The sequence below is a fragment of the Equus caballus genome, chromosome 21 (genome assembly GCF_041296265.1).
Source record: "Equus caballus isolate H_3958 breed thoroughbred chromosome 21, TB-T2T, whole genome shotgun sequence".
Classification (NCBI taxonomy): Eukaryota; Metazoa; Chordata; class Mammalia; order Perissodactyla; family Equidae; genus Equus; species Equus caballus.
The window spans coordinates 45,778,516-45,803,950 of record NC_091704.1 but is presented as its reverse complement, the minus strand read 5'-3'; the positions used below and the strand labels follow the sequence as shown (position 1 = coordinate 45,803,950).

Here is a 25,435-nt window from a genome sequence, read left to right as displayed (position 1 = left end):
AGGATGAGAGAGGCAGCCGACTTAGGACAGGTAGGAAGATTGTCAGGTAAGGTTCAGGACTCAGCTTCAAAGTCAACTGAAGACGTTGACGTCGTAAGGGCACAAATTCACCAAGCTGAATTTTTATTTTAGGAAGTGTACAGTAGGCTGATCATAAGATCAAAAAAGGGTTGTGGTTGGGTTGACCCAGAACCAGGGTCCTGCGGTGAGACGTTGATGGAAGGGTAAGAGAAGAAGTCTAGAGGACAGCAGGTGTGATAGGTGGGGGCATCTAGGCTGGGTGGGAAGGAAACTAAGTCAAAGCTACACTGACTTGGAGTAAAGGGAAGAGGGAAGGAACTGAAAGTCCAAGAACTGGTTATCAGGAGAAAGGACTGAGGGAGCTGGAAGATAGCAGACTGTCCTAAGACAGGAGGTAAGACTGCAGAGCTGGGAAAGTTTGGAGGAGGGTGGGAATACCTGCTCATATATTTAAAAGCTTATTCCATGTCATATTTATGATTAAAAATGGGAGACATCCTGAAAAGTCAGTTCACATTTGCATCTTTGAAAAGCAAGCTCAGGACTTCAGTATAAGTTAAAAAACATTGGGGGAGGGGCACAGACAGTTACCTCCTAGCACAAATTCAGTTCTGATCAGGGCGTGATAATTTCCCTGACAATGAATCTAATATGCCAAAATGTTGGCAAATATCATAATTTCAAAATAGACAGCTGAATATATGAACGTAAGCAAATACAATGAATACTTATATGAATATAAGCAAACATATTTTCATATCCACAAAGAATGGATTAGACAAAAACTGTATACATTTTTTTTCTTTTTATTTCAATACACTGGTCATTTAACTTCAGAAAAACTGTAGTCAATGAATAAGAAGGCTAACAAAGTTGAAAATAATTGCAACTTTAATCTTTGGAAGATAAATCGTATTTAGGCTATTAAGGCAAATTTGATTTGACACAACTTTTGTCAGCTTACCATCTTAGCTCAGTGTGGTATAGATGGAAAGTGGGCAATTACATCTTCTAAAAGATCTTAACTAGTTTCCAGAAAGAGGAAGGCATGCTGAGAGAATATGGTTTATTCTATGAAGTTGATTTAATTGGTTTCAAGAGGCACCCAAGACCCCTAATGTTTTGTTCAAAATACTTGTGTTTTCCATCACAAGCTAGAGCTTCTTTCTCTATGGATGCAAAGGTGTCCGGGTCTAAAAGATAATTTTAGCACCACATTCATTTCTCAGTGACTGAAGTTCTCAGTTCTAGCTGCATATGGCAATCGCCTGGGGAGTTTTATAAACATCAATGCCCAGAGCCCAAATCCCAGAGATTCTGAATTAATAGGTTTGAGACACAGCCCATACGTCAATCTGTAGTTTTTAAAAGCTCTCCAGGTGATTCTAACAGGCAGCCAGGCCTGAGAACGACCACTTTCAACAGCAATATGGCTCTGTGGGCCTGAATTAACTTTTCCCACTCTGGGGAACAGATCTAACCTAAAATATATTAATTATTTTTGGTTCTTTGTAGTTACAAGGGTAATAATTAGTGAGTGCGAAAGAGAATTTTGCCTGAGCTCTTTCAAATTTAGCGTCTGATTATGGTTTGCTGTTAGCTCATTCATTCCTGGGAATCATCACGCTGCCTCCTGTGCTGTGGTCACTGCTGGAATAAATCAACAGGCAACTTCAAGGTAACACATGCACGTTCCCAGGACGCTGAACATTTATGGGCAGGAACTTTTCACAGGGGCAATTTGGTCCAGTGGAAAAGAAATTATGATAAATATTTGCAAAAACAAATAAAACTTATTAAGAGTTTGTGTGTGCCAGGGGCTCCGTTAAGAGCTTAACATATGCGACCTTATTTAATCTTTTTGACAACCGCACCTAGAAAGATACACTAATATCCCAATTTTATAAAAGAAAACTGAATCTTACAAAGATGTACAGGATTATACAGCTAGTAAATAATGGTATTGCGTTCATATTCTATAGCCAGAGTGCTAAACAATCATGCTTTACTCATAGTTTACTAATAATTAATTATATAGTTTCTATACAGTTTTTCTTTCACTGATTAAAACACCTTCTCTTTAAACTGAGATTTCTGCTTGGGTGTTGGATCACAAACCGTGTTCATCAGTTCCTTGCAAAATAGACTGCAAGCAATGGGAAGGATGTCTTCAATGGTTTACACATAAAAGCATTAACAAATCAGGCCTAAGTAATTTACATAAAGGCAGAATTGATCAATGGAGTCAGTGTGGAAAAGTTAAATAGAAATCAGAAGACCTGGTTTACAACTACCTGTCATGCCGTTCCCTTCCTAAGGTCATGTTGGGAATCAATGGAGAATTAAGTGTAAAAATTCCTTGTGAAAAACACTATACAAACTATCATTAATTTCAGTTTTTGCTCAAATTTAACTACTCTGTTGGCAGGTAACTAATGAATAATTTAACACCACTGAAATAATCTGGGTTGTCCTTTCCTAATAATTCCTCCTTTTATTTGGTTCTTCTTCAATTTGACCCCACTCCGTGCCTAAAATAATATCACAGAGCTCATCAACCGATCGAGGAATAAAGACTACAGCAGGGGGAAAAACGATTCAGTTCAAAACTGTGACCTTGGTGAACACTGAGAAGCCTTGCTCACAGGCCATATATAAAGCCCAGACCACATATGAAAGCAAAGGTTAAAACATCTGACTTGCTGCATTAATGAAAGTCATGATTTTATAAGGTTGTAGATTAAGGAAACATACCCAATACCTTACATATGCCATTAATACAGACATTTCTGCTGTTGCCACCTTCAAAGCAAGGGGTACCATCAATGACAGCATCCAGCATTTTCTCGGAAAACTGGCCATCTATGGGTCGGCAGTAGAGCTCACAAGGATGTGCTGAAGTGAAAAAGAGAGAAATCCTTGCAAGTTAGCTTTTTAGCTCAGCACCCGTCCCCCAGTATTCTTTTGTATGTATGACCCCTTAAGTGTCATTTAATTGGGTGATTCCCATCTTTTACCTTTCTGTGACACATGCTGAAACTCAGGCTTTTCTCTTTTCTCAGTTAAATAGTTTTACAACAAACTAAATTGGGGAGGTTGCTTTGAAATGCTATGCCTTTTGTTACAAATGGTGAGAACTTTCAATCCAACACTGAATTGTGCTTCTAAACATATGGCACTGAACATCTGGGGTTAACCTAGAAAATAAGTAATGGCAACCAGTGATGCAGGACTGAAGGCAAGCATGACACCTGCCCATTGCATGCAGCAAAGTAAGTAGACCTCCAGGGGAGAGGTGGGCCCCTCCTATGGGACCAGATCACTACTAACACCACCGCCACTACCATAACCCCACCCCCAACAAATATTCTCCTTTATTCTCCTCAAGTTCAAAAAGCCCTTGGACACAGATGTACAACCACAAACAAAGGATCTAAGTTTTTGCCAAAGCTGGAGCCAACCTGCTTATCATAGCGGCCCATCCTATCATGCTGGGTCCTACTTTGAATCCATTTTAAGGTTCAATTTTCCATTCCCTTGTAAATGAAGATAGCACATAGGTACATAGGTACTTAGTGTAACCCAGAAAGATAGGTAACTTTTAAGACACAAATTGCCTTAAAAATTTTAATAGGTAATACAGATAATAGGAATTCAAATAGTAATTTTCTTTTGAATGTTATATGTTGTTTTCTTTAAGTGAAAAACTTGAGAGCACTGTTTTCAGAAAAGTCCTTTTGGGATCTCTTCTGGGCCTGTTTATTGGAGAAGGGCTATTAGTTTCTCAGTGATGTGACCAATGAGGGTTCAATGAGACCAGCCATGAGGCCATTTGCCATGGACCCATCTGCATGTGGATGGACACCAAAAGCAAAGGCAGAGTGCACAACTCTACCTATGGCTGCCCAAGGATGCAATGATCCATGTGGTAAGGAAATAAAAGTGTAAAACACACAAATATAACTAAGAACTAAAAAAACACTAATATAACTAAAATCTCCAAACACTGAAACTCTGGACGAACTTGAGACAGAGGTCAAAAGCACCTGTTCAAATCTTAAAGGAGAAAAGTAAAGCAAATAAAGAAGACTAACGTATTTGATATAAGGTGCAGGGGATAAGCTGTCTGAGAAAATGAACAAAGTCAAGATGAGTTGGGGAGATCACTGCACACAGTGCCATTGGAAAAGGGCCAGAAGACTCTGGGGACAAGGTACCATTTGGATTGTTGTAAATCTTCATCGCTGGCGGCATGATTAGCTCTGTCACTGCCTGAACTGGAATAGAGGTACTTAGAAGGAGCCACCTGGGAGCAATTCTGCTCTCCCATTGACGAGAACATCCACCCAGGTGTGCTGACTCCAGGGAATCATCTCATGAAACATTGGGCAATCAAGGAGAAGGATGGAGGCAGGGGAAACACTTTTAAATAAGACTTTGATTTGAGCTTCAGAATTTGGATTTGGGATTTTGTATTTGGACACATAAAGAAAAAGGAAAAGCAGCCCTGAAGAATTCCGGAGATTTTCTAAAGTAATTATCTGTTCCAGCCTGTGGGGAAGGGCTGGGTCTAGAGGTGTGTAGGGTGTAAAATTTAAGAAGGCACAAACTCTCAGGGTTGCATAACTGGGTCCTCTTAGCAAGTAAAGCCCCATCCAACGGCAAGCATTGCATTGGATTCCAGAATGGTGAAGTTCCAACGTTTGCCTTAGTTTTACTCCCTCTGGGCTTGTGCTGTTTGACTCACTCCCTAAAGGATAAAATTAGCCAGAGACTTTTGCTAGTCTTGTTTATATAGTGCGTTAAAAGGAATTTTGTTTGTTAAAATAACAGCCAACATACTTTTCAAACATTATTTCCCAGATCTTGTTGTGTTCTGCAGTGGTTATCTTATCTCATTTTAACAATCACAAGCACTCTATGATGTTAGTTCTTTCATTATCCCCATTTAATAGATGAGAAAATTTAGGCATAGAAGATTAAGTTTCCCAAGATCTCATAGTGTGAGTGGCAGAGCCAAACTTGGTAATTTAGCTTAGAGCCCACACTACTAACCCATAATCAACAGGCACAGAATTTTCTTTAATAAAAACCAAGTGTCTTTGATGAGATCTTTAAAGTAACCACTCACGTTATTAGGCAACGTATTTATTTGTGGATCATATCTGAGGAGCAAACGTGATAGAATACCAACCGGACTGTGATTTAATATTCTCTCATGGGACACAAATACGGTGAGAATCACCAGCCTCTGGAGGCACTTACTTCTGCAGAAAGCAGATGTAAAAGTTTTAGGTGATGAAAATTTAATATTACCTTGAGAAAGTTACTTAACTTTTTTGACTCAATCTCCTCATCTGAAAAATGAGGATAATAATACTCACCTTGCAGGGTAATTGTGAGGATTAAGACAGAGATCGAATGTCAGCACTCAGCATGGTGCCTGGTATACACGAAGTGCTTACAAATGGTAGTCGTTATGGCTGTTGTTTTCACCTCCTTATCACAAACTCCACGAATTCTAAAGGTCCTTGCAGTTGCCCCCACACGCTGTGCTTCTACGTTTCAGTCTTCTCACACAGTAGGCAGAAGACACGTATTTTGTAGTGCTGGCTCAATTCTCTTTATGCACCCCCTCCACACAAATCTTTCCTGAAATACCCTCTTCTTCAGATTACATATACCATTACGCCATTTCTAATCAATTCTGTACTCAATTCATACTTTGTTTTACTCTATTCTAAACAACTGCTGTCTTGTCAGTTTAGCCTAAAGAATTCTAGACCCTGCTAGGCCAATAGTAGGCTCCCTGACTGTCCTTTACTCTGACCGTGGACCAGGTTCAAAGACGTTCCACTCATACAATGACTACAGAGGTCCTCTCAGCCCTACAGTTCCAAGACTATGGGTTTCACAAGCTCCTCCAACAAACTGCAGTGACCTCAAGGGCACTCAACTCATTCGTGCATTGATCAGCTACTACCGGCCAGATAGTACGAGAGGGAGGAGTCATGACACGCGCTGGTGGGGACTCAAAAGCGTGGTAGAGGTGGAAATAAGGACAGCCTGGGGGACTCTCCTTCATACAAGCTTTGCAGTTAGAGCCACAGGGATGCAAATCCCAGCCCTGACTCTTATATCTTGCCCAAAGCCTTCTCGGTCTCTGGCCTGCACAGAGGAGACTGTTAGAGAACAAAATATTAAAACTTCTGATGAGGTGTCTGACATAGAGTGGTTGTTTAATGTGGTAGTTAGTACCATTAACCTTTCCCAATGAATACTAGCAGAACATTACACCCAGAAAAGGCTCTTAACCTCTGTTTACTAATTAACAGACATGAGAGCAATCAACACTGTTAGGGAGAAACTTTTGGACCAAGTGGCAAAGAGATCATTTTGATCTTGAAAGATCATCAACTCAGTGAGTCACAAAAATGAACACTGACCTCAGTGACAGAAGTCAAGGATGTTCATGGCAGCAATTAAATATTTATCGAGAGAGAAATGGACAAGTCAATTAAATTGCATTTACATAATGCAAGGCTGTATAGTAACTGAAAGGAATGAGGTAAGCCCTAATGCCATGATCTTCTACTCAGTGAGTCAAGAAAGTTGTAGATTTGGCAAAGTATGACTCCATTTGTGTGCAAATGAAAACCTATTAACAATGGTTGCCTCTGAGGAACAAGTTAAGTGTGGTGGGATAAGAAGAATTTATTTTATTTCATTCTATTATGCACACTTGCATTTTTTTATAAGAAATATATATTCCCTTCTAAAATAATGTCTTGGCTCTCAAACAAGAAAGCTGGAAAGGTCTCCTTTCTCCGGTGATAATCATGACACATCTCCATGAAGAGAGGCCCTAATTTCAAGACTTCTCTCCATCTTGCCTCTGTAGTATAGAACTAGCACATACTTCAAGGTTAGACAAGCTAACTGAAGTAGACTGCATGTAAGAAACACAAAGGTCTGTTGAATATAAGTATAAGTGTTGAGTATACACAGTGGTCTATGGAGTCTTAGGAATATCTAGTAAATAATCTTTGTGGCAACAACAACAGCACAGACCCACCAGTGTGCCTCTCCAAGAGCTTACATACCTATGATCTATAGGTGTGCCCAAGGCCAGAAAGAACTCTGTTTTTGAAAGCAGCTATTGTAAATTGAAGGTCTGGGGCTATTTAAGCATTTTATGAGACTGAACCTTACAAAGTCCTGCTTCCCTGTCCTTTCCACTGGCCAATGTTTTCATGGTGCTCTGGGTATGTCATTAGGTTGACCTATGAGACAGGGCTCTGCAGAAGGAGGCAGGAGAGGCAACGGATGGTCTTAGTTGTCAATGGTCATCATGAGAGTCTCTGTCCCGGATATCAACTTTCTGTCTACTTCTATAACTCTCATTTCTATAGTATCTATTGCTATGCCAGGCAGAAAGTAGGCATGTGATAAATGCTCATAAATAAATGAAACTCCAAGCTGAACCAAATCTTTTTATTCCAAGTCCAGCTACTCAAGCCGTCAGAGTTCGCACTTGAGTCCAACCCTACATCTGGTCAAGGGATCCCCAAACTAAGCACCTGTCATACCACTGGGGCAGCTATGCTACCTTAGTTCTAGAAGGCTATTCATTTAGAGTCCATAGAACCACTGACCCAGATAGTTTCAACAAAATAATGAATGTCCAGAATATAGATATAGATAGTACCAACTGGATGTAATTTCATCATTAGTTTTTTTTTGGACTCCACATGAGTACATACATGAGTTTTCCTACATTCAAATGCCAGGCTCAGAAAGTTAAATTGCACCGATAATCAAATGACTCACTCTCTTAGAGCATGAATGATGCTAAACAATGGGGGGCAAGGAGGCGACGTTGCCCATGACAACCAATAGCCATCAGGGTATTCTGGGGACCAAAGTGGACAAAGCACTATAGGGTCTTTCTTTCAAAAGCAATAGATTATATCATTTTTCTAACAGTTCAAGCATGTAATTTTCATTCACTGGCCGACATCTACGATCCCTCTTATGTCCTATCACATTGGAATTTCAGAAACTTAAAAATCAAGAAAAATTTGGTTGGTTATTTTTTACTACCTTGTCTCAAATCTCCTTAGCTCAGGAAAATCTTTTCTGCTTCATTCTCCACTCAAATAGCAACAATAGCACAGATTTTTTTTATGTCAATTTATAGCTAATGATTAATGATTCTACGTCATTTTCAGAAGAGAACGTATAACTGGTCCTGATTCAGGGGCAGTATTGCCAAGGCTGCTGTTACATTCTCCAACTCAGTTATGTTCCCATCCCCTAATGTGCATCCTTCACATGCTTCCTTTTACTTTTTACCCTTCTTATACTGCCTGGTATACATGCAATGTTGATTTATGGCCCAGAGCTGTCTCTCATGCATTTCTTTTTCTTTTGAGGAAAGCTTGGCCCTGAGCTAACATCTGTTGCCAACCTTCCTCTTTTTGCTTGAGGAAGATTGTTGCTGAGCTACCATCTGTGCCAATCTTCCTCTATTTTGTATGTGGGACACTGCCACAGCATGGCTTGATCAGCGATGTGTAGGTCTGCACCCAGGATCTGAACCATGAACCCTGGGCCACAGAAGCAGAGCATGTGAACTTAACCACTACACCACTGGGCTGGCCCACCTGCAATTCTGATGAAGGCATTCCTACCATCTTCCCTTGTGCTTTTCTCCTCCCACTTGGAATGACTGGCTCTATTTTGGAATGCCTTTTCTTTTCTGTTTTCCATTAGAAAGACTACTCATGCTTAAGAATCATCAACTGTTTCCTTGGAAGGCTTCTTTGAAATTATTCCAAACCCGCAATGACCTTCTTTTCTGAATTTCTGCCAAAACTACAGTCAGTTTCACATGCTCATCAACAAGCACTTTCATCAGTAATTAGATGTTAAATTCTTACATGCCCTGTTATCATAGTTGCATCTTAGCTGTTTCGAAGTGAGCTGCCATGTTTGATAAACTTCTCTTTTACCTCCCACAGAGCTCAGCACAGACTTGGACATATTCAGCCTTTAACATTTACCGATCAACTTAACCAGGTCAGTGTTTCCACCTTCTAAAATATAAAACTCCTGATGGTATAATTCTCTTTTTGTTGAACTTTGCAGGATATCACAGGTCCCTGCCATAATAAATGCTTTCTGACAATGGCTATGGCCCTAGATCTGGAATATACTGTTATAGCTCCTTACCCGAACTAAAAACTGGAAACCAGTGGTAGAATGCATTTTTGTAGGGAACGGTGTCAAACTCGCTGCACTGCAGCTGCCGAAACGTCGGTGTATCTGGGCGACACGGGTGGACGTTGCACAAGCGATAGCGTTTTCTCTCTCCAGTGCAGTACTTCCCTCCAAACTTTGGTCTACAGATGAAACACACAAGCTGTTCTTGCTGTTTCCTTAAAGGCTAACAATTTCCTCAGGCAAGGGCAACAAAGCAAAAAATAAACAAATGGACTATATCAAACTATAAAGCTTTTGCACAGCGAAGGAAACCACCAATAAAAGGAAAAAGCAACTTCCTGAATGGGAGAAGATATTTGCAAATGATACATCAGATAAAGGGTTAATACCCAAAATACATAAAGAACTCAGAGAACTCAACATCAGAAAAACAGACAATCCAATTAAAAAATGGGCAGAGGACCTGAATAGACATTTTTCCAAAGACGACATACAGATGGCCAAGAGACACATCAAAAGATGCTCAACATGGCTAATTATCAAGGAAATGCAAATCAAAACCACAATGAAATACCACCTCACACCTGTCAGAATGGCTGTTATCAAAAAGACAAAAAATAATAAGTGCCGGAGAGGATGCGGAAAAAAGGAAACCCTCCTGCACTGTTGGTAAAAATGTAAACTGATGCAGCCACTAAGGAAAATAGTATGAAAGTTCCTCAAAAAATTAAAAATAGAACTACCATATGACCCAGAAATTACACTTCTGGGTATATATCCGAAGAATACAAAGACACTAATTTGAAAAGATACATGCACACCTTTTGTCCCTGAAATAAATCCCACTTGATTGCGGAGTATGATCCTTTTAATGTGTTGTTGTATTCGATTTGCTAACATTTTGTTGAGGATTTTTGCATCTATGTCCATCAATGACATTGACCTGTAATTTTCTTTTTTGTGTGTTGTCCTTTTCTGATTTTGGTATCAGGGTAATGTTGGCCTCATAAAATGAGTTAGGAAGTGTCATCTTCTCTTCAATTCTTTGGAAGAGTTTGAGAAGGACAGGTATTAAATCTTTGAATGTTTGGTAGAATTCACCAGAGAAACTGTCTGGTCCTGGGCTTTTGTTTTTTGGAAGATACTTGATTACTATTTCAATCTTCTCACTGGTGATCAGTCTATTCAGATTCTGTATTTCTTCTTGATTCAGTTCTGGAAGGTTGTATGAGTCTAAGAATTTATTCATTTCTCCTAGGTTATCTAATTTGTTAGCATATAGCTTTTCATCGTATTCTCTTATAATCCTTTGTATTTCTGTGCTATCCATTGTAATTTCTCCTCTTTCATTTCTAATTTTATTTAGTTGAGGCTTCTCTCTTTTTTTTTATTAGTGACTCTACCAAAAGTTTTGCAATTTTCTTTATCTTTTCAAAGAACCAGCTCTTAGTTTCATTGATCTTTTCTATTGTCATTTTAGTCTCTATTTCATTTATTTCCACTCTGATTTTTATTATTTCTGAGAGGCTTTTGTGAGCCAAGCGCTGCTGGGTTCTCACTAGAGAGCTGACCAACATCAAGGATACAGTCTGAAGGTCAGTTGATCATGCAATGACCTGAATCTGTCACTGTGTTTCCATTGGCATTGTTCTCAACAAACTTAAGAAAACCAGCTGCTGAGATCAGACATGGTCACTACCTGAGGAGACTCTATGACAAATTGTGGCCCCTGAGATGGGAGTTAGACTGTTTTCCGCCTGAAGCCAAGTTAGAGAATCATTCTTCAGTTCCTCAACAAGGATGGCCCTTTTCTGATAACCACAAGTCACTGACCATCCTCCTGAGAAGGCTATGGATGGGTGGTGGCTGATACACAGCATTGAAAATAGGCCCCAGAGCAAATCACCTACATTACTCAATCTCTAAAATGGAAATCACTTTTCTGATCACATTGACGTAAACTATAAAATAAAGATTTTCAGTAAAAATAAAGTATAAGAAATTCTTGGTTTTAAATTTTTGAAATCACAGAAACCTAATATTTAAACAAAAGGAACTTTTATCAAAGGGTAAGATTTAAAAACAATTTTGTCCAAATTCCCCAGCTGTATACTTATATGTGTAGTAAATGATAAAATACAATAACTATGACAACAACTACCATTTACCGACAATTTTATGAGGTAGGTATTGTGTTAAACTCTTTATAGATATTAATGTATTGAACCACAGAAGAAATTTATTATATATAGTATATATATACATGCACATATACATATAGTAATAAATATATTTATTAATAAAAAGGAGATGTAAGATTTGGAACTGAGATACTGAGAAAATTGTAATCATGTTTATCACTTGCCTTTTAAAAAAATGTGACTTTCACACTGCAATGCAGACTAATGTAAGTTAGGTAAAAGAAACTTAATGCATTTTCCACATAAAGGAGGCATCATATGTACACTTTTTAAAAATTGTACTTAGGAACTAGTATACCAGGAAATGATGAAACTAAGAATGTAATATATATTTGGAAAGCAAGGGAATTTAAATTTAACTCATGTATAATATCATTATACAAATTTAATATATGAAAAAATTAAAAAATTTGACTAAACAATTGAAAGCCATTTGTAAAATAATGTCTATCAAATTCTTAACAGGCTAATATGGAACTCTAAGGTTTACAAAAGCCTTATCTAAAACATTAAAAATAATTACCCTTGAAAAATGTGCCTAGCTATTTTATTAGTTACCTAAGGGAAGAAAAATATTTTTATAAAATCTTACATTCATTATGACTGAAAGAAAGCGATAACTTATCAGCAAGATTGGGTATAACTAATCTCTCACTCTAGAGTAGGGTTATCTAGAAGGATTTAACGTTCAGTCTCCTAGGGGCTTTCACACAGATTGTACTGTTCAAAGAAATTTGCTTATTTCTCCAAATGATGGAATTTGCTTACCTATCCAAGTTCCAGTAAGAATCCATGCTAGCCAAAATGAAAGAAACCAAAACAGAACTACTGTTTTTTTAGTCCTCTATGAATCTTTGGGTTCCCTTCTGCCTTTGGGAACCCGCTTAATTTCTCTCGGCAGGCTTGGGGCCTCTGATGTCATGCTATCCAAGACTGGGCTCCCAGCGCTTGTGGAAGGAAAGGAACCACATTTGGCTGTACTTACTCAGGACTGTTGCAGAGCCTCTCGGCACTCTGGGCTCCGGCCCCACAGGTCCTGGAACAGTGGGACCAGGGTGACCAGCGGCCCCAGCCTCCGGGGATGCTCTCTGGTTTCTTCCCCACTGTGATACACTTGCCAGCCATACACCACTGGAAAGGGAAGAGGCAGGAGACGTGTGTGTCAGGAAGGTTCCCATAGCATGCTGAGCCAAGAATCCTAGAAGTCTAAACCCAATTCTCCCTGAGCAAGCTGGCTCCTACAGTCACATATCACACGTAGAACAAAGAAGAGCTCATAAAAGAATTTCTTCCAGGAGTCTTGGGTTTTAGAATCAGAGAATTTCAGGAATCGAAGCGAACTTTATGGTATCTAGTTGTAGCCAATGCAGGAACGTGACTTAAAGTGTGGTTGGTGGATCACATGCCAGAATGTAAATCAACACACCACGTCCTTCACTGAGAAAGTCTCGCTATGAAAAGCATGTCAGTTTAGTGTGCTCAGCAACATAGTTGTTTAGTAACATAATCGATTTACTTTCTGGTGCAAGTTCATCATCTTTTTTTTTTTTTTAAAGATTGACACCTGCGCTAACATCTGTTGCCAACCTTCTTTTTTTTCCTCTTTCTTCTTCTCCCCAAAGCCCCCAGTACACAGTTGTATATTCTAGCTGTAGATCCTTCTGGCTCTGCCATGTGGGATGCCACCTCAGCATGGCTTGGTGACCAGCGCTAGGTCTGAACCAAGGATCTGAAATGGTGAAACTCTGGGCCGCTGAAGCGGAGCACGCGAACTTAGCCACTTGGCCACGAGGCCGGCCCCTAGCTCCTTATCTTGTTGTAAACCATGACAAACATCTTGCAGCCTGGCACTGTGATAACACTTCTTTATGGCCTCTGCGGGTATTTAATGTCTGCACCAGATAACTCATCCTCTTGTAAAAAGACCACTCACTGCCAAAAAACACTAGTTAGGAAGTTGAAGTTCTTTCTAATATCAGGAAAAATTTCTGTTTTCCTGTAAACTTTACCCAGTTCTGCCCTTTCAAGTGACTCAGAAAAAAATCCACTCTCTCCCTCTTCAAGGCAATCCTTCAACAACTCTCAGTTTATGAGGGTGAACAGACAGAAAGGAAAACAAAAGAAAATGCAACTTGGTTGCTATAAACGGCTATGTTTCCTGGAGAAATTGGGCATGTTTTGTCTGCTGGCCTCCTTTTCCTCATTATTTCCGGTCTCTGTGTATTATGATCAAGTTCTATAATCTCAGCAATGGATTACGCCCCACTCAAGCTGCATAAAGATACCTTCTAAATGCCTAAATCCTTGGCCCACCACAAACCCATTTGGTTTTGTTGAGCAGCACATATCACCCTGTTCTCAGGCAGTCTGGGGGATACCTAACATCTCTGAGTTCCTGGTGTCTGGTCTTCCTGCTTAGCAAAGTGCACAGAACTTCTACAAATGCAGTCAGGTCAGATAAAGAGAAAGAAGACAACAAGTGGCCGCAATCTGCATCTTTGGAAAGAAGAAGCCACCGGCTTGTCCTTTCCAATCTTTAATACGGAGGAGAAAAACGTCAAAATGAAGGTTGATAATAAACTCAGAAGATGTTACTGACCACAAACTCCAAAGCAATTCATCGGGGAAAGATGAGACAGATGTTTTGCAAGTGAAATGTGGAACTGGGCCTCAGCCCTTTCTCCTTAACTACTTGTTTCCAGTAAAGGCTCCAAAGGAATGGTGGAAGCGAAATCCTTTCCTCTGGCTGGTCTGACTGTGTGATCTCCGTTCCCCCAGAGACAGCTGCTCTCCAGGGCCTTCTCCCCAACTTTTCCCAAGGGTTCTATGCCCACCACCCTCCCACCTTGCTTCCTCAGATGACATCACCTTCTTCTCACCACATCGCGTCCCATCTGCAGCAGCGTCTAGCTTGGAGCGACAAAAGCCTTTCACTGAGCACCACAGTGTCTGGCAAACATTCTGGAAAATAAATGTGAGATTGTACTTTTTTGTATTTCCAAAACTTACACAAAAGCATTTCTACAGTGATGGTAAAATATACACACACTCAACCACACACCCACAGTAAATGCTGCTGTTGTTAGTGAATGAGTGATAGAAAGTAACCATGCAAGAACTCTCGGCTCAAACTTAATTTGGGCTTTGTCATCATTCATAAACAGTGGTCTCCACACCATACCAGGCAGTAAGAAAATGGGAGATAAAATACATTTCCTGAGAGTTGAGACTGTAATTTCTATATGTGTGGCAGAATATCGTTGCCCTTAGCCAGGGTAGCTGGTGACATTAGCCATCAAAGGCCAGTCCAAAGCATGGATGGAAGGAATCTGATTACAAACAGCTGGGGTGGTTATAACTTGAGCCTGCTCACTGAATGAAATGGAAACTATTCCATCCAGAAAGCCTCAGCTTATTTACTTATTACTCAAGATAGCCAGCTTGTTTTATCTGCCAGAGAGTGAACTGGATATTCCCTCTCATTTCTCCTCCTGTAGGAAGAACAAGAGAAGGTTGAAAACATTCTTATCTGTCATCTGAAATGGCTCAGCCTGTTCCATCCACCTTTTAGTCTTTCTTCTATCCACCCACTGTTCATCGTTCTATCCACTTATTGTACTCTGGAGTAAATGGGTTTTTTTCATCATAAGATTTCATACGTTTTTAACAATTTTAGAACATTCTCAATCTTTATCTTCCTAAATTTTGCTTCTCCCTAACAATCGCTGTTCTCTCCTTCTGGAACTTATATTTGTTGTTGATGAGTCTTCCCATTCTGTCCTTCATGTTTCAACTTCACTTTCATAGTTTTGAGCTCTCAATTTTCTGGTATATGAAAACTGAAAACGTCTCAATTTCTATCAGCCAAAGGGTAGCCTCTCCTTCATGTAGCAACTCTGAGAAACACTCAGGTGGCATGAGAAGTAATTTGCTCAAATCTTAATTCCAGTTGATAGATTTTTTTCTTCAGCTGTGTCAAGTCTGCTGCGTAACCCATCCACTGAACTTAAAAGTCACAGCCCACATTTTTAATTTGTAGTGGCTGTAACTGTCTTCATATCTACCTTACAAATATAGTGTTTTTTTCCTTTTCTCACATACAATTCTTTTACACGTTTACCTTATTATCCCTACCTTAAAAATTCAACTATCTAAAGTCCTTGAGTGTTTATTGTCCCTCTCACTTGGCTGAAGACAGATTATTTTAAGTTTTGAATTAGGGGCTGAATTGTGGACTCATCTGAACAGAGCTTCATCTATTGGAGTTTTGCGAATCCTTAGCTGAGTGTTGGTTCCTCCAGGGCAGTTTCTTAACCTTTGTTTCTACCAGGAATCCCATAGCATTATCAGGTCAGAAATATTTTTATTTTTTGGCGTGGAGGTTCTCAAACCACACAAGAATATAAATCTGAACTCTAAATTGGCACAAGGCTGGCCTGTGGTAGAGAATTTTCAAGTGAGAAAGTTAGCCACCAGCACCCAACCCCCTCAAAACCCAGGCTGAGATCAAAGATGCTTCTCCGTCATCTCCCTCAGTTGATGGCGGATTTTTTCTAGTCCACCCTTCACTGAGGCATAGCTCTTCAAGGCTCCCAGCTTCATGTACGGCTCTCAGTTCTAACTCTCCGCCCTGCTCAAGTGAACATATCATTGTCTGTTGCCATGTGGATGTTAAAATCAAAGCTCTTTGGTTATTTCCACATCAGCTTCAACATGCTCATCACTCCCCTTTTTAGGGTTTTTACCTCCTGAGAATTTTTTTACTTTCTTATAACTTCATTATTCATTTATAAAAATGAGGTTCTGGGTTAAGGGTACACAAGAACTCTCCGTACAATTTTTGCAACCTCTTTTGAGTTGTAAAATATTTCAAGATTAAAAAAAGTTATACTAAAGAAAGATGATGCTGTATTCTCTGGTATTTTAGGTGTTTTTTTAAATAGTGAAAATGATTAGGTTATCTTGGCTGCAATATACAGGGATCTAAAGTCTTAATTCACTTATCGATTGAGTGCCTACTATGTGCTAGGCACTGCTGAATGTCAGGAAGAAAAATTCCCTCAGAGAGCTTACAACACAGAAGGGGAGGGTATAGACAAGTAAAAAGCAACTATAATATTTTCTGATAAAGGCTTTGTCAAAGAAAATACAGAATAGGATGTGAAGGGATGCTTAAGCTGAGACCCAGAGGAACCAGAGCAGGCAAAGTTGGAGATGGTGGAGAACCCAGCATCTTCAGGGAATGGGGTTGTTCAGTGTGGATGCCCATGGAGTATAAAAGAGGAATTGACCAGAGATAGCCAGAGTGGTCTGTTACTAGTAAACTACAGGATACTCTGAAAAATCCTTAACTCCGTAAGACATCTAAAATCATGGATAAAATACTTTAAGTGTTTAAAGGCATTCCTAGGTTGGCCAGAGAGTAAGGGAAATCCTCAGAGACTGAAAATGTAGCAGAAATGTTAATCTGGAGATGCAAACTTGGTAACTTAGATTTTAGTGTTAATGGTCATTTGGGTACCAGACACAATGCCTAGGGCCTAGGTAGGGTGGGAAGTTCAAGTGGAGACTCCATATGAGGGCATAACCCCAAAAGACTACCCCCTGAATGAAATGAAACTAAAAAAAGTTTTCTTTTAGTCCACAGCTGGGAAACTTGTCTATTTTGACTTTAGAAGGAGCGGTAATGTCTCACTTGAGAGTTTGTATGTACACTGGCCTTCACACCACTCATGTAGTTAGTTGAACAACATCCAACCAACAATTTATTGTAAATTGACCCAGGGATAGCAGTGAAAATTCTCTCTAAAGAATGTGCCAGCCGTGTAAGCCTTAAAAAATAGCCTGACATGAAGTTTCCTAACCAAGAGCTCACAACAAAAGCAAAAACTGACAAAAGGAAATAATGCATAATAAATGAGAGCCAGAAGAAATTCCAAATAGGAGAAACAGACCTACACAGACCCTGGGCATTGGAATTACACAACATAAATGCAAAATAAATGTGTCATCTATGATTGGAGAATAAAAGATCATATTGAAAGTCTGAATTGGGACAAAGAGACCATAAAAATCAAAGAAATTTAAAAAACAACCAAATAGACTGTTGTAAGTAAAAAATACAATACATGAGATTAAAAAATCACGAGATAGCTTATCATAGGATCGGACAAATCTGGAGAGAGAACCAATGAATTGGAAGCTAAAGAAAGAAAGAAACAAAATGCATAGATACAAAGACAGGAAAAATATAAGGAGAGGTTCCAAGATATGGAAGATCATTATAAAATCCAACCTACAATCAGAATACCAGGTTAGAGAGTAAACGGTTAAAACAATATTTTAAGAGATAAGGCCAGAGAGTGAGAAATAGGATGAATCCTGAAGCCCCTTTTAAGCCATTTTAGGGAATTTGACCTTTATTGTAAGGGAATGAAACATTTTAATCAGAGGGGAACACGGTCAGATTTCCATTTGTAAAGGTTACTTTGGCTGCCGTTTGGGGAATGGACCAGAGTGGAGGGGAGGCGGTTAGACTCTACAAAAGGAGCCCAAACAGGGGACTCCACAGTCATCTAGGAACAGGTGGACTTTAAAGACATCGAAGAGGCAGAATTGGGATAACTTGGTAACTCCTTAGAAGTGATGGGTGAGGGATTTTTGCACCAAATTTATCTTCTCTGTTCAGTCTTGCCTGTTCTGTCTAAGCACAGTTGTTTACTCAAAGTTCTTTCTTTATGTCTCTTTGTGTATTTATCTCACTGTATACAAATTTTTCTGTCTTCCTCTTCCATCAGAGCAGGAGCTCCTCAAGGGCAGAGAACTTGTCTCATTAAGTTCTTTGTCTCATTAAGCGCTCATCTTTTTCATCTTATTCAGTTCACAGCACAGAATCTGGCAGGGGTTCAATGAGACTGGCTTGTCCATGTCTATGTGTTAACCACTGATACTTTCGCACTAAATGGGAGGAATTCGGCCAGATCCAGATCACAAAGGAATGGCAGGGAAAGGAGGTGGGACTTTATCCTGTGGTCAGTGGGGACCCTAACATCAGAGTAGAGTCAAGGTTAGAGGTTTTTGTAAAAATAACTTGAGCAACAATTTGAACGGGGGAGAGACTGGGTAATTACAGTAGCGAGGAGAGGTGATGAGAGACTGAATCAGGACGGTAGCAGTGGGAATGAGGAAGACAGGGGACAGCCACAGACTCTTTAGGAGGTTAAATGTTGGGGCTAGATTTATCACGCGGATATTGAAAATAAAGGGGAAGAATGAAGTGGGGATGAATCTTATTCCTACCTTGAGACCTGGCGATACTCTTCGACTAGATGGCAAATTCAGGAAAGGGAGCAACTTTAGGTTGCTATGGAGTCTGCTGGTGTGAATTACTGTGATTCCTGATAACGGCTATAGAATTTTCTTCACTGCCACCCAGTTGCAAAGGATTGGAATAGAATAGAATATCAGGCTCAAGGTCATAGAACACCAGAGGCAGGGTCAGGGAATATAAATAACCCCAACTTCAAGCCTTCTGCCTTACAGACACTTTGCCATGAATACAAAGTTGCCATTTCTGTGTCTAGATCTTTGGGTTTCCAAATATTTCCCTGGCCACTCCTTCAGCATGCTGGGGATCTTAGCTCTGAACATACTTGCCAGAGGCACCCAGATGCCCAAGACTTACCTCTACTTCCTGGCAGAAGGTAGCATTGGGGCCGTACTGCAGCTGGCATTGGTGGTGAACATCATAGATCACTCCAGGGGCAACGATCTTAGACTTCAAACCTTTCTTTTTGGGGATGTCATCAAGACAGAACCCCCAGCCTCGGCTGAAACAAGTGAATAGAAATGAGAGCAGCTGCCTATGATTTCCTTCATCTTCAGTCTTTCATTCAACAGAAACTTCTATCCCCCTAGTTTACTTGTTGTCCTTCAAGACAACTTTATTTCTATAGCACAGAGAACCCTCTAGGCTAAAGGTGGGAATTGTCTAAACGGAAATCCACATCACATCCCATGCCATCAGTTCACTTGTGATCCAGGAAATACAAGCAGTGGTAAAATTAGAAAATCATCATCTTACCTCCAATGGGCTTTCAGTGACCACTTCTGACATATCCTGGTTGTTCCTGCCAGTCCCCAAGGACTTACCACACTCAGATCATAAAGAGCCGCCTTGAGACAGGAACAAGCAGGGGGTACGGGATGTTCACCTGGCTATCGCTGGAGGGCAGAACCCATCTGGATCTCAGGATCAGAAAGCAGAAGTGAAATCCACCCCTTCTGATGTCCCCCTGATGCTGTGCCTGTGGGAGGAACTGAACCTTTTCCAGGCTTCAGGTCCACTGTATAAAATTCAAAGTGACTTCCAGTTCAAAGAGACCCCCATGAGGCTGTCACGAGATGCGCCGTCACTTACTCCAGGAAGCGGGTGATGTACTCCTTGCTGCACTTGGACCACGTCAGCGGGGTGGGATTGTACTGGAGCTGACGGGACATGATGAACGGGTGTCTGTCTATGGGCTCGCAGTCATTTTCTTTCCCGTCATGCTGGATGCCGAAGCTGCAGGAAGGCACAAATCATGAGAAGATCAAGGAGGCAGCATGAAGCAGGGAGAAAACCTTAGTTTCTCCAAGGTGAGAATAACCCACAGAGAGCAACTTTTTAAGGACTTTGAAGTTGCAGAGGGATAGCTAATTTCGAACTAAAAAGCACAGGAAGATTTTAGGTATCCTTTGCTTCAAACATGCAACCGTGGGAACCATGTGGCTAATTCAAAAACTTCTATTTGGCAGAAAGCTACAAGCTCCCACTTGGCTTTCTATGAGTCCAGAGTCAGCAGAGTCCAGCTATCTTCTTTCTCCCGCTGCAGCAACCACAGCACAAAAGAACAAAACCTTCCTTCTCCCTTTTCATCATGACTGAAGGCAGAGCATGAAAGGGGAAGCCTATGGGAGGCTTTGTCAAAGGCCGCAAGCTTTGAGTGACTGGATTGATTTCTAGCATTGTTATGAGTCCTCCAATGTCAGAGACATTAGGGAGACCTCATAGTTCAGTGCTTAAGAGGACTTTTGAGGACAGATGATCTGGATTTGAATCCCAGCTCTGCCTCTTAGCGATCTGTGAGTTACTGAAAGTTGCTCAGCTTTGTTTCCCTCTCCCAGAAAATGGAGTGGTCATCAGTGTTAGCATGAGATTCGAAGAAAATAAAGTTTGAAAAGCCCGTAGCAAGGGGGCTGGCCCCGTGGCCGAGTGGTTAAGTTCGCGCACTCCGCAGCAGGCGGCCCAGTGTTTCGTTGGTTCGAATCCCGGGTGCGGACATGGCACTGCTCATCAGACCACGCTGAGGCAGTGTCCCACATGCCACAACTAGAAGAACCCACACCGAAAAATACACAACTATGTACCGGGGGGCTTTGGGGAGAAAAAGGAAAAAATAAAATCTTTAAAAAAAAAAAAAAAAAAAAAAAAAAAGAAAAGCCCGTAGCAAGGTGCCTGGCATAGAATAAGGGCTCCACAAATGACAGAAATTTTTCGTTGCTGTTTTTATTAGTGTCTAACTTCTTTTCCTTTTCTAGATGAGGAAGTTTAGAGTTTGAGATTTGTCAAAAGTCACCAAGCTATTTAGGGGCCAAACTAGGTTTTCTGCAGATCTTGGGGCTCCTGTTTCAGCGTTCTCGTCCGTGTCCTGCTCGGTCGGCTCCCTGACCTCCCAATGCCGGGGTTGAGCAAGTGAAGCAGCTTGAAAGGCCCTGAGGAGCTTAACCACCCACCATGGCAAGAGTGGGCCTGGAAAGCAGCAGACTCTGAAGTGCATTTATAAGCCGAGTCCTCAGGATCTCCCCCAAGGTGCCCTGTGAAATCCCCACAAGAACTCTCTCCACTGGAGTCTGCTTATTGGACACTTATAACCTACGAATTTGGCTCAAATTTCTAAACCCAAACAGATGAAAGCATGACCTTTTACTCTGCTAGTGAAATTCAACCCCTCTGACACGGAAGCTCATATCCAACTTTAATAAAATCTCCTGAACAACATTAGCAATTCTTGCAGGCAATAGTCTTCGGGGGATTTAGAGATTTTCTTGTATTTTTTTAATGCATTAAGATGTTATCAACTTACTTACAGACTCCCATCGCATTACACATGAATACAAAACTCACAAAGGAGCCAGAGAATTAATCTGCAAAGCTCTTACCACCCACCTACAAAGAATGTGACTTAATGAAAGCTTTCTTCCAAGCAGGTCATCCCCAGGGGGTTGCAAATCCAGTCCCACCCAGCTCATGAAGTATTCGAGTTCACCTGCCAAGTAATTAGTAAAAATCCTAAGCTGTAAGCATGGTTTTAAAAACCTGCATGAATAATGATTTTTCTAGCATTGGATATTCAACACAACAAGCCATATGGCTGGATCCTACACACTGAGTGGCTTCAAACCTAAACTCAAAATATACCACTTCCCCAAGAGTTCATTTTGTTCCCTCTAAAGTTTTTCATTCATGAAAATATTTTCCCCTCCAGCTTTATCACCCCTTTGGGCTCCCACTTGATGAGAGAAAAGGAGTGCTGCCAAACAAGCATCTCTCTGGACCACGTCTCCTATATCTAAATGGGTGGAGCTCTCCTGTCACATGGGACCAGAGGGTCAGTGAACACAGAGGGCCACAAAGGGCCAAAGGATGGAAGCCTTGTTTCCAGGAAGCTACTTTCCAGCAGGTGGGATGGAAGCTGAAGAGCAGTTTGGAGTAAAGAGCCCCCTACGGTCTGAAACAACTTACTGGGTTTTGGGATTAGCCTGCTTTACTTCCGCTTTGTGCTTCAATTCCCGCTAGATGAGTCTGCTAAATTATAGACATGAAACAGCAAGTTAAGTAACTGCCTGGATTTCAGGCTATCATTTGGTGGAATATATCCATTCTTTGCCTTTTATTATTCATTTTATGGTGGAGTGGAACCAGCAGAGAAAAAGAACCATGAAAGTATGAAAATGAGCTTTTGTTTTGTTTTGTTTTTTTGCTGAGGAAGATTAGCCCTGAGCTAACATCTGTGCCAATCCTCCTCTATTTTTTTGTATGTGCACAGCATGGCTGGTGAGTGGAGTAGGTCCATGCCCAGGATCTGAACCTATGAACTTGGGCTGCTGAAGTGGAGCATGTGGAGCTTTAACCATGGGGCCAGGCCTTGAAGGTGAGATTTTTTACCTCATTCGGGGAATACCAATTTTGTATATGCAATAAGCAAAGCTCTGTAAATGAAATACTCCACAATCAAGGAGAGGGAAAAATATTGAGTGGATATTGCCTTTTAAGGTTCATCTGTATCATGATATTTTCATTACTTAGAAGGAAAGGATGGGGCCAGTCCAGTGGCGCAGTGGTAAAATGCACACGTTCCACTTCATTGGCCTGGGGTTTGTAGGTTCGGATCCCGGGTGTGGACACGGCACCGCTTGTAAAGCCAGGCTGTGGCAGGTGTCCCACATAAAAAGTAGAGGAAGATGGGCACAGATGTTAGCTCAGGGCCAGTCTTCCTCAGCAAAAAAGAGGAGGATTGGTAGTGGATGTTAGCTAGCTCAGGGCTAATCTTCCTCAAAAGAAAAAAACCCAAACATTAAAAATAGAAAGAACGCTTGGTCTCAGATAGGTTTTAAAATTTCCTCCTGAAATTCCATCTTTATCTTTGGTAACTCACCGAGGGGTCTAAAAAGAGTAGCATGATACTTTAGGTATGGATGACTGATATAATCCAGAGTCTTCGTAAATGGAATTTTTAAATGTTTTCTCTCAAAAGAAAAGTGAAATTATGGCACTTAGGCCATAGCACAAGTTAGTTAACTTCACTTTCTGTTTTGCATCATACACAATCAGGGATAAAACAATTTCTTAAGAAAAAATGGGGCATCTTTGTTATTGAACTATCATGGGTGTCTTCTTGGGATACTGGCTTGTTATATTTTTCTTTTTCGGGGCTGCCACAGGTCATTTCACTGATCTGCCCAGTGTTTCTCAGTTTGGACCACAGCTAATCAGAACTGGACAGCTAAAGAAAGAAAGAACACCTCAGAAGCATTTTTTGCTTTCAGTCAAGGTTCTCAGGAAGCTCCTGAGTCTCTCTCCTTTGGTTTTGTGTCTTACTAAAGCATTTTTTTCTATCATTTAAACTCAAGCCTAGATGTCGTCTTTCAACTTTCTCTTTATCAGTGACTCTACGCTTTTTGTATTTGTTTTTGACATTTAAAATACAATGTCTTATTTAGGTTATCTATACACGGCCCAATATCCCCCTTTTTCAAATTAAACGTTTTATTTTGAGATAATTGTAGATTCAGATACAGTTAGAAGAATAGAAGGAGGTCCTGTGTAGCCTTCACCCACTTTCCCTCGATGGTAACTCTAATACAATATCACAACTAGGATACTGGTATCGATACAGTCAAGGCACAGAACATTTCATCATCACAAGGATCCCTCGTGTTGCACTTTATAGCCACACCCACTTCCTTACCTCCCGCATTTCCTCCTTAAACCCCGGCAGCCACTAATATGTTCTCCATCTCTATAATTTTGTCATTTCAATAGTGCTATATAAATGGAATCATACAGTATGCAACCTTTTGGGACTGGCTTTTTTCACTGAGCATAACTGAAGATTCATCAAGGTCATTGCCTCTATCAACAGTCCATTCCTTTTTATTGCTGACTAATAGTCCACGATATGTACCCATCACAGTTTATTTACCCATTCACCTTGTTTGGGTTGAAACAAACCCTGGATTGCTTCCAGTTTTTGTCTATTATGAATAGCTTCTATAGGGGCTGGCCCCGTGGCCAAGTGGTTAAGTTTGCATGCTCCATTTCAGTGGCCCAGGGTTCACCCATTTGAATCCTGGGCGTGGACCTACACACCACTCACCAAGCCATGCTAGAATGACCTACAACTATGTACTGGGGTCTCGGGGAGGGAAAAAGAAAAAAAAAAAGAAAGAGGATGATTGGCAACAGATCTTAGCTCAGGGCTAATCTTCCTCAAAAAAAAAAAGATTTAGTTTCTATAAATATTTATGTACAGGTTTTTGTGTAAACACAAATCTTCATTTCTCCAAGATAAAGGCCCAGGAGTACAACTGCTGGAAATTATGGCAGTTACAGGTTTAGTTTTTTAAAAACTGCCAAACTGTTTTCCAGTGTGCTTGAGCCATGTTACATTCTCACCAGCAGTGCATGAGTGATCCGGTTTCTCTGCATCCTCGCCAGCATTTGATGTCATCACTGTTCTTTATTTTAGTCATTCCGATGTGTGTGGTGATAGCTCATGTTTTAATGTGCATTTCCCTGATAACTAATGATGTTGAACATCTTTTCATGTGTTTATTTGCCTTTTGTATATCCTTTTTGGTAAAATGTCTCTTCATGTCTTTTGCCCATTTTCAAAGTGTGCTGTTTGTGTTTTTACTACTGAGTTTTAAAAGTTTTTTATATATTCTAAATATTAGTCCTTTGTTGGATATATGGTATTAGTTTCCTAGGGCTGCCATAAAAATTACCATAAGCTCGGTGCCTTAAAATAACAAACTTTATTCTCACAGTCCTGGAGGATGGAAGCCTTGGAACAAGGTGTCAGCAGCACCATGCCTTCTCCAAAGGCTCCAGGGGACAGTCTTTGTGCCTATTCTCGCTTCTAGGTTCCGTTGACTCCAGGCTTCCTCAGCTTGTGGCAGGAGACTCTAACTTCTGCCTTCCTCTGTACACGGTCGTCTTCTCTTTGCATCTCTCTGTGTCCAAATCTCCCTCTCCAGTCATTAGATTTAAGGCCCACCCTCAATGTAGGGTGATTTCATCTTGAAATTCCTAACTAATTACATCTGCAAAGACGCCGTTTCCGAAGAAGGTTACATTCTGAGGTTCCAGGTGGACTTTGATTTGTCGGAGGCGGGCACTACTCAACTCACTACAAATGGTTTGCAAACATTTCCTCTCATGCTGT

At 40.6% G+C, this 25,435-nt stretch overlaps 1 protein-coding gene across 3 annotated transcripts in view; it reads right to left on the bottom strand.

The window, feature by feature from the left end:
- Positions 1-25,435, bottom strand: part of ADAMTS12 (ADAM metallopeptidase with thrombospondin type 1 motif 12) — a 314,813-nt gene that overhangs the window by 92,120 nt on the left and 197,258 nt on the right. For all 3 annotated transcript variants that reach the window (XM_001498142.6, XM_070246349.1, XM_070246350.1), the window contains 6 exons: positions 19,867-20,010; positions 19,132-19,276; positions 14,316-14,408; positions 12,433-12,578; positions 9,256-9,425; positions 2,783-2,916 (listed from right to left, as the gene is read on the bottom strand). In XM_001498142.6, the coding sequence (XP_001498192.3) occupies positions 2,783-2,916; positions 9,256-9,425; positions 12,433-12,578; positions 14,316-14,408; positions 19,132-19,276; positions 19,867-20,010 (832 nt within the window). The remainder of the gene's footprint in view (positions 1-2,782; positions 2,917-9,255; positions 9,426-12,432; positions 12,579-14,315; positions 14,409-19,131; positions 19,277-19,866; positions 20,011-25,435) is intronic.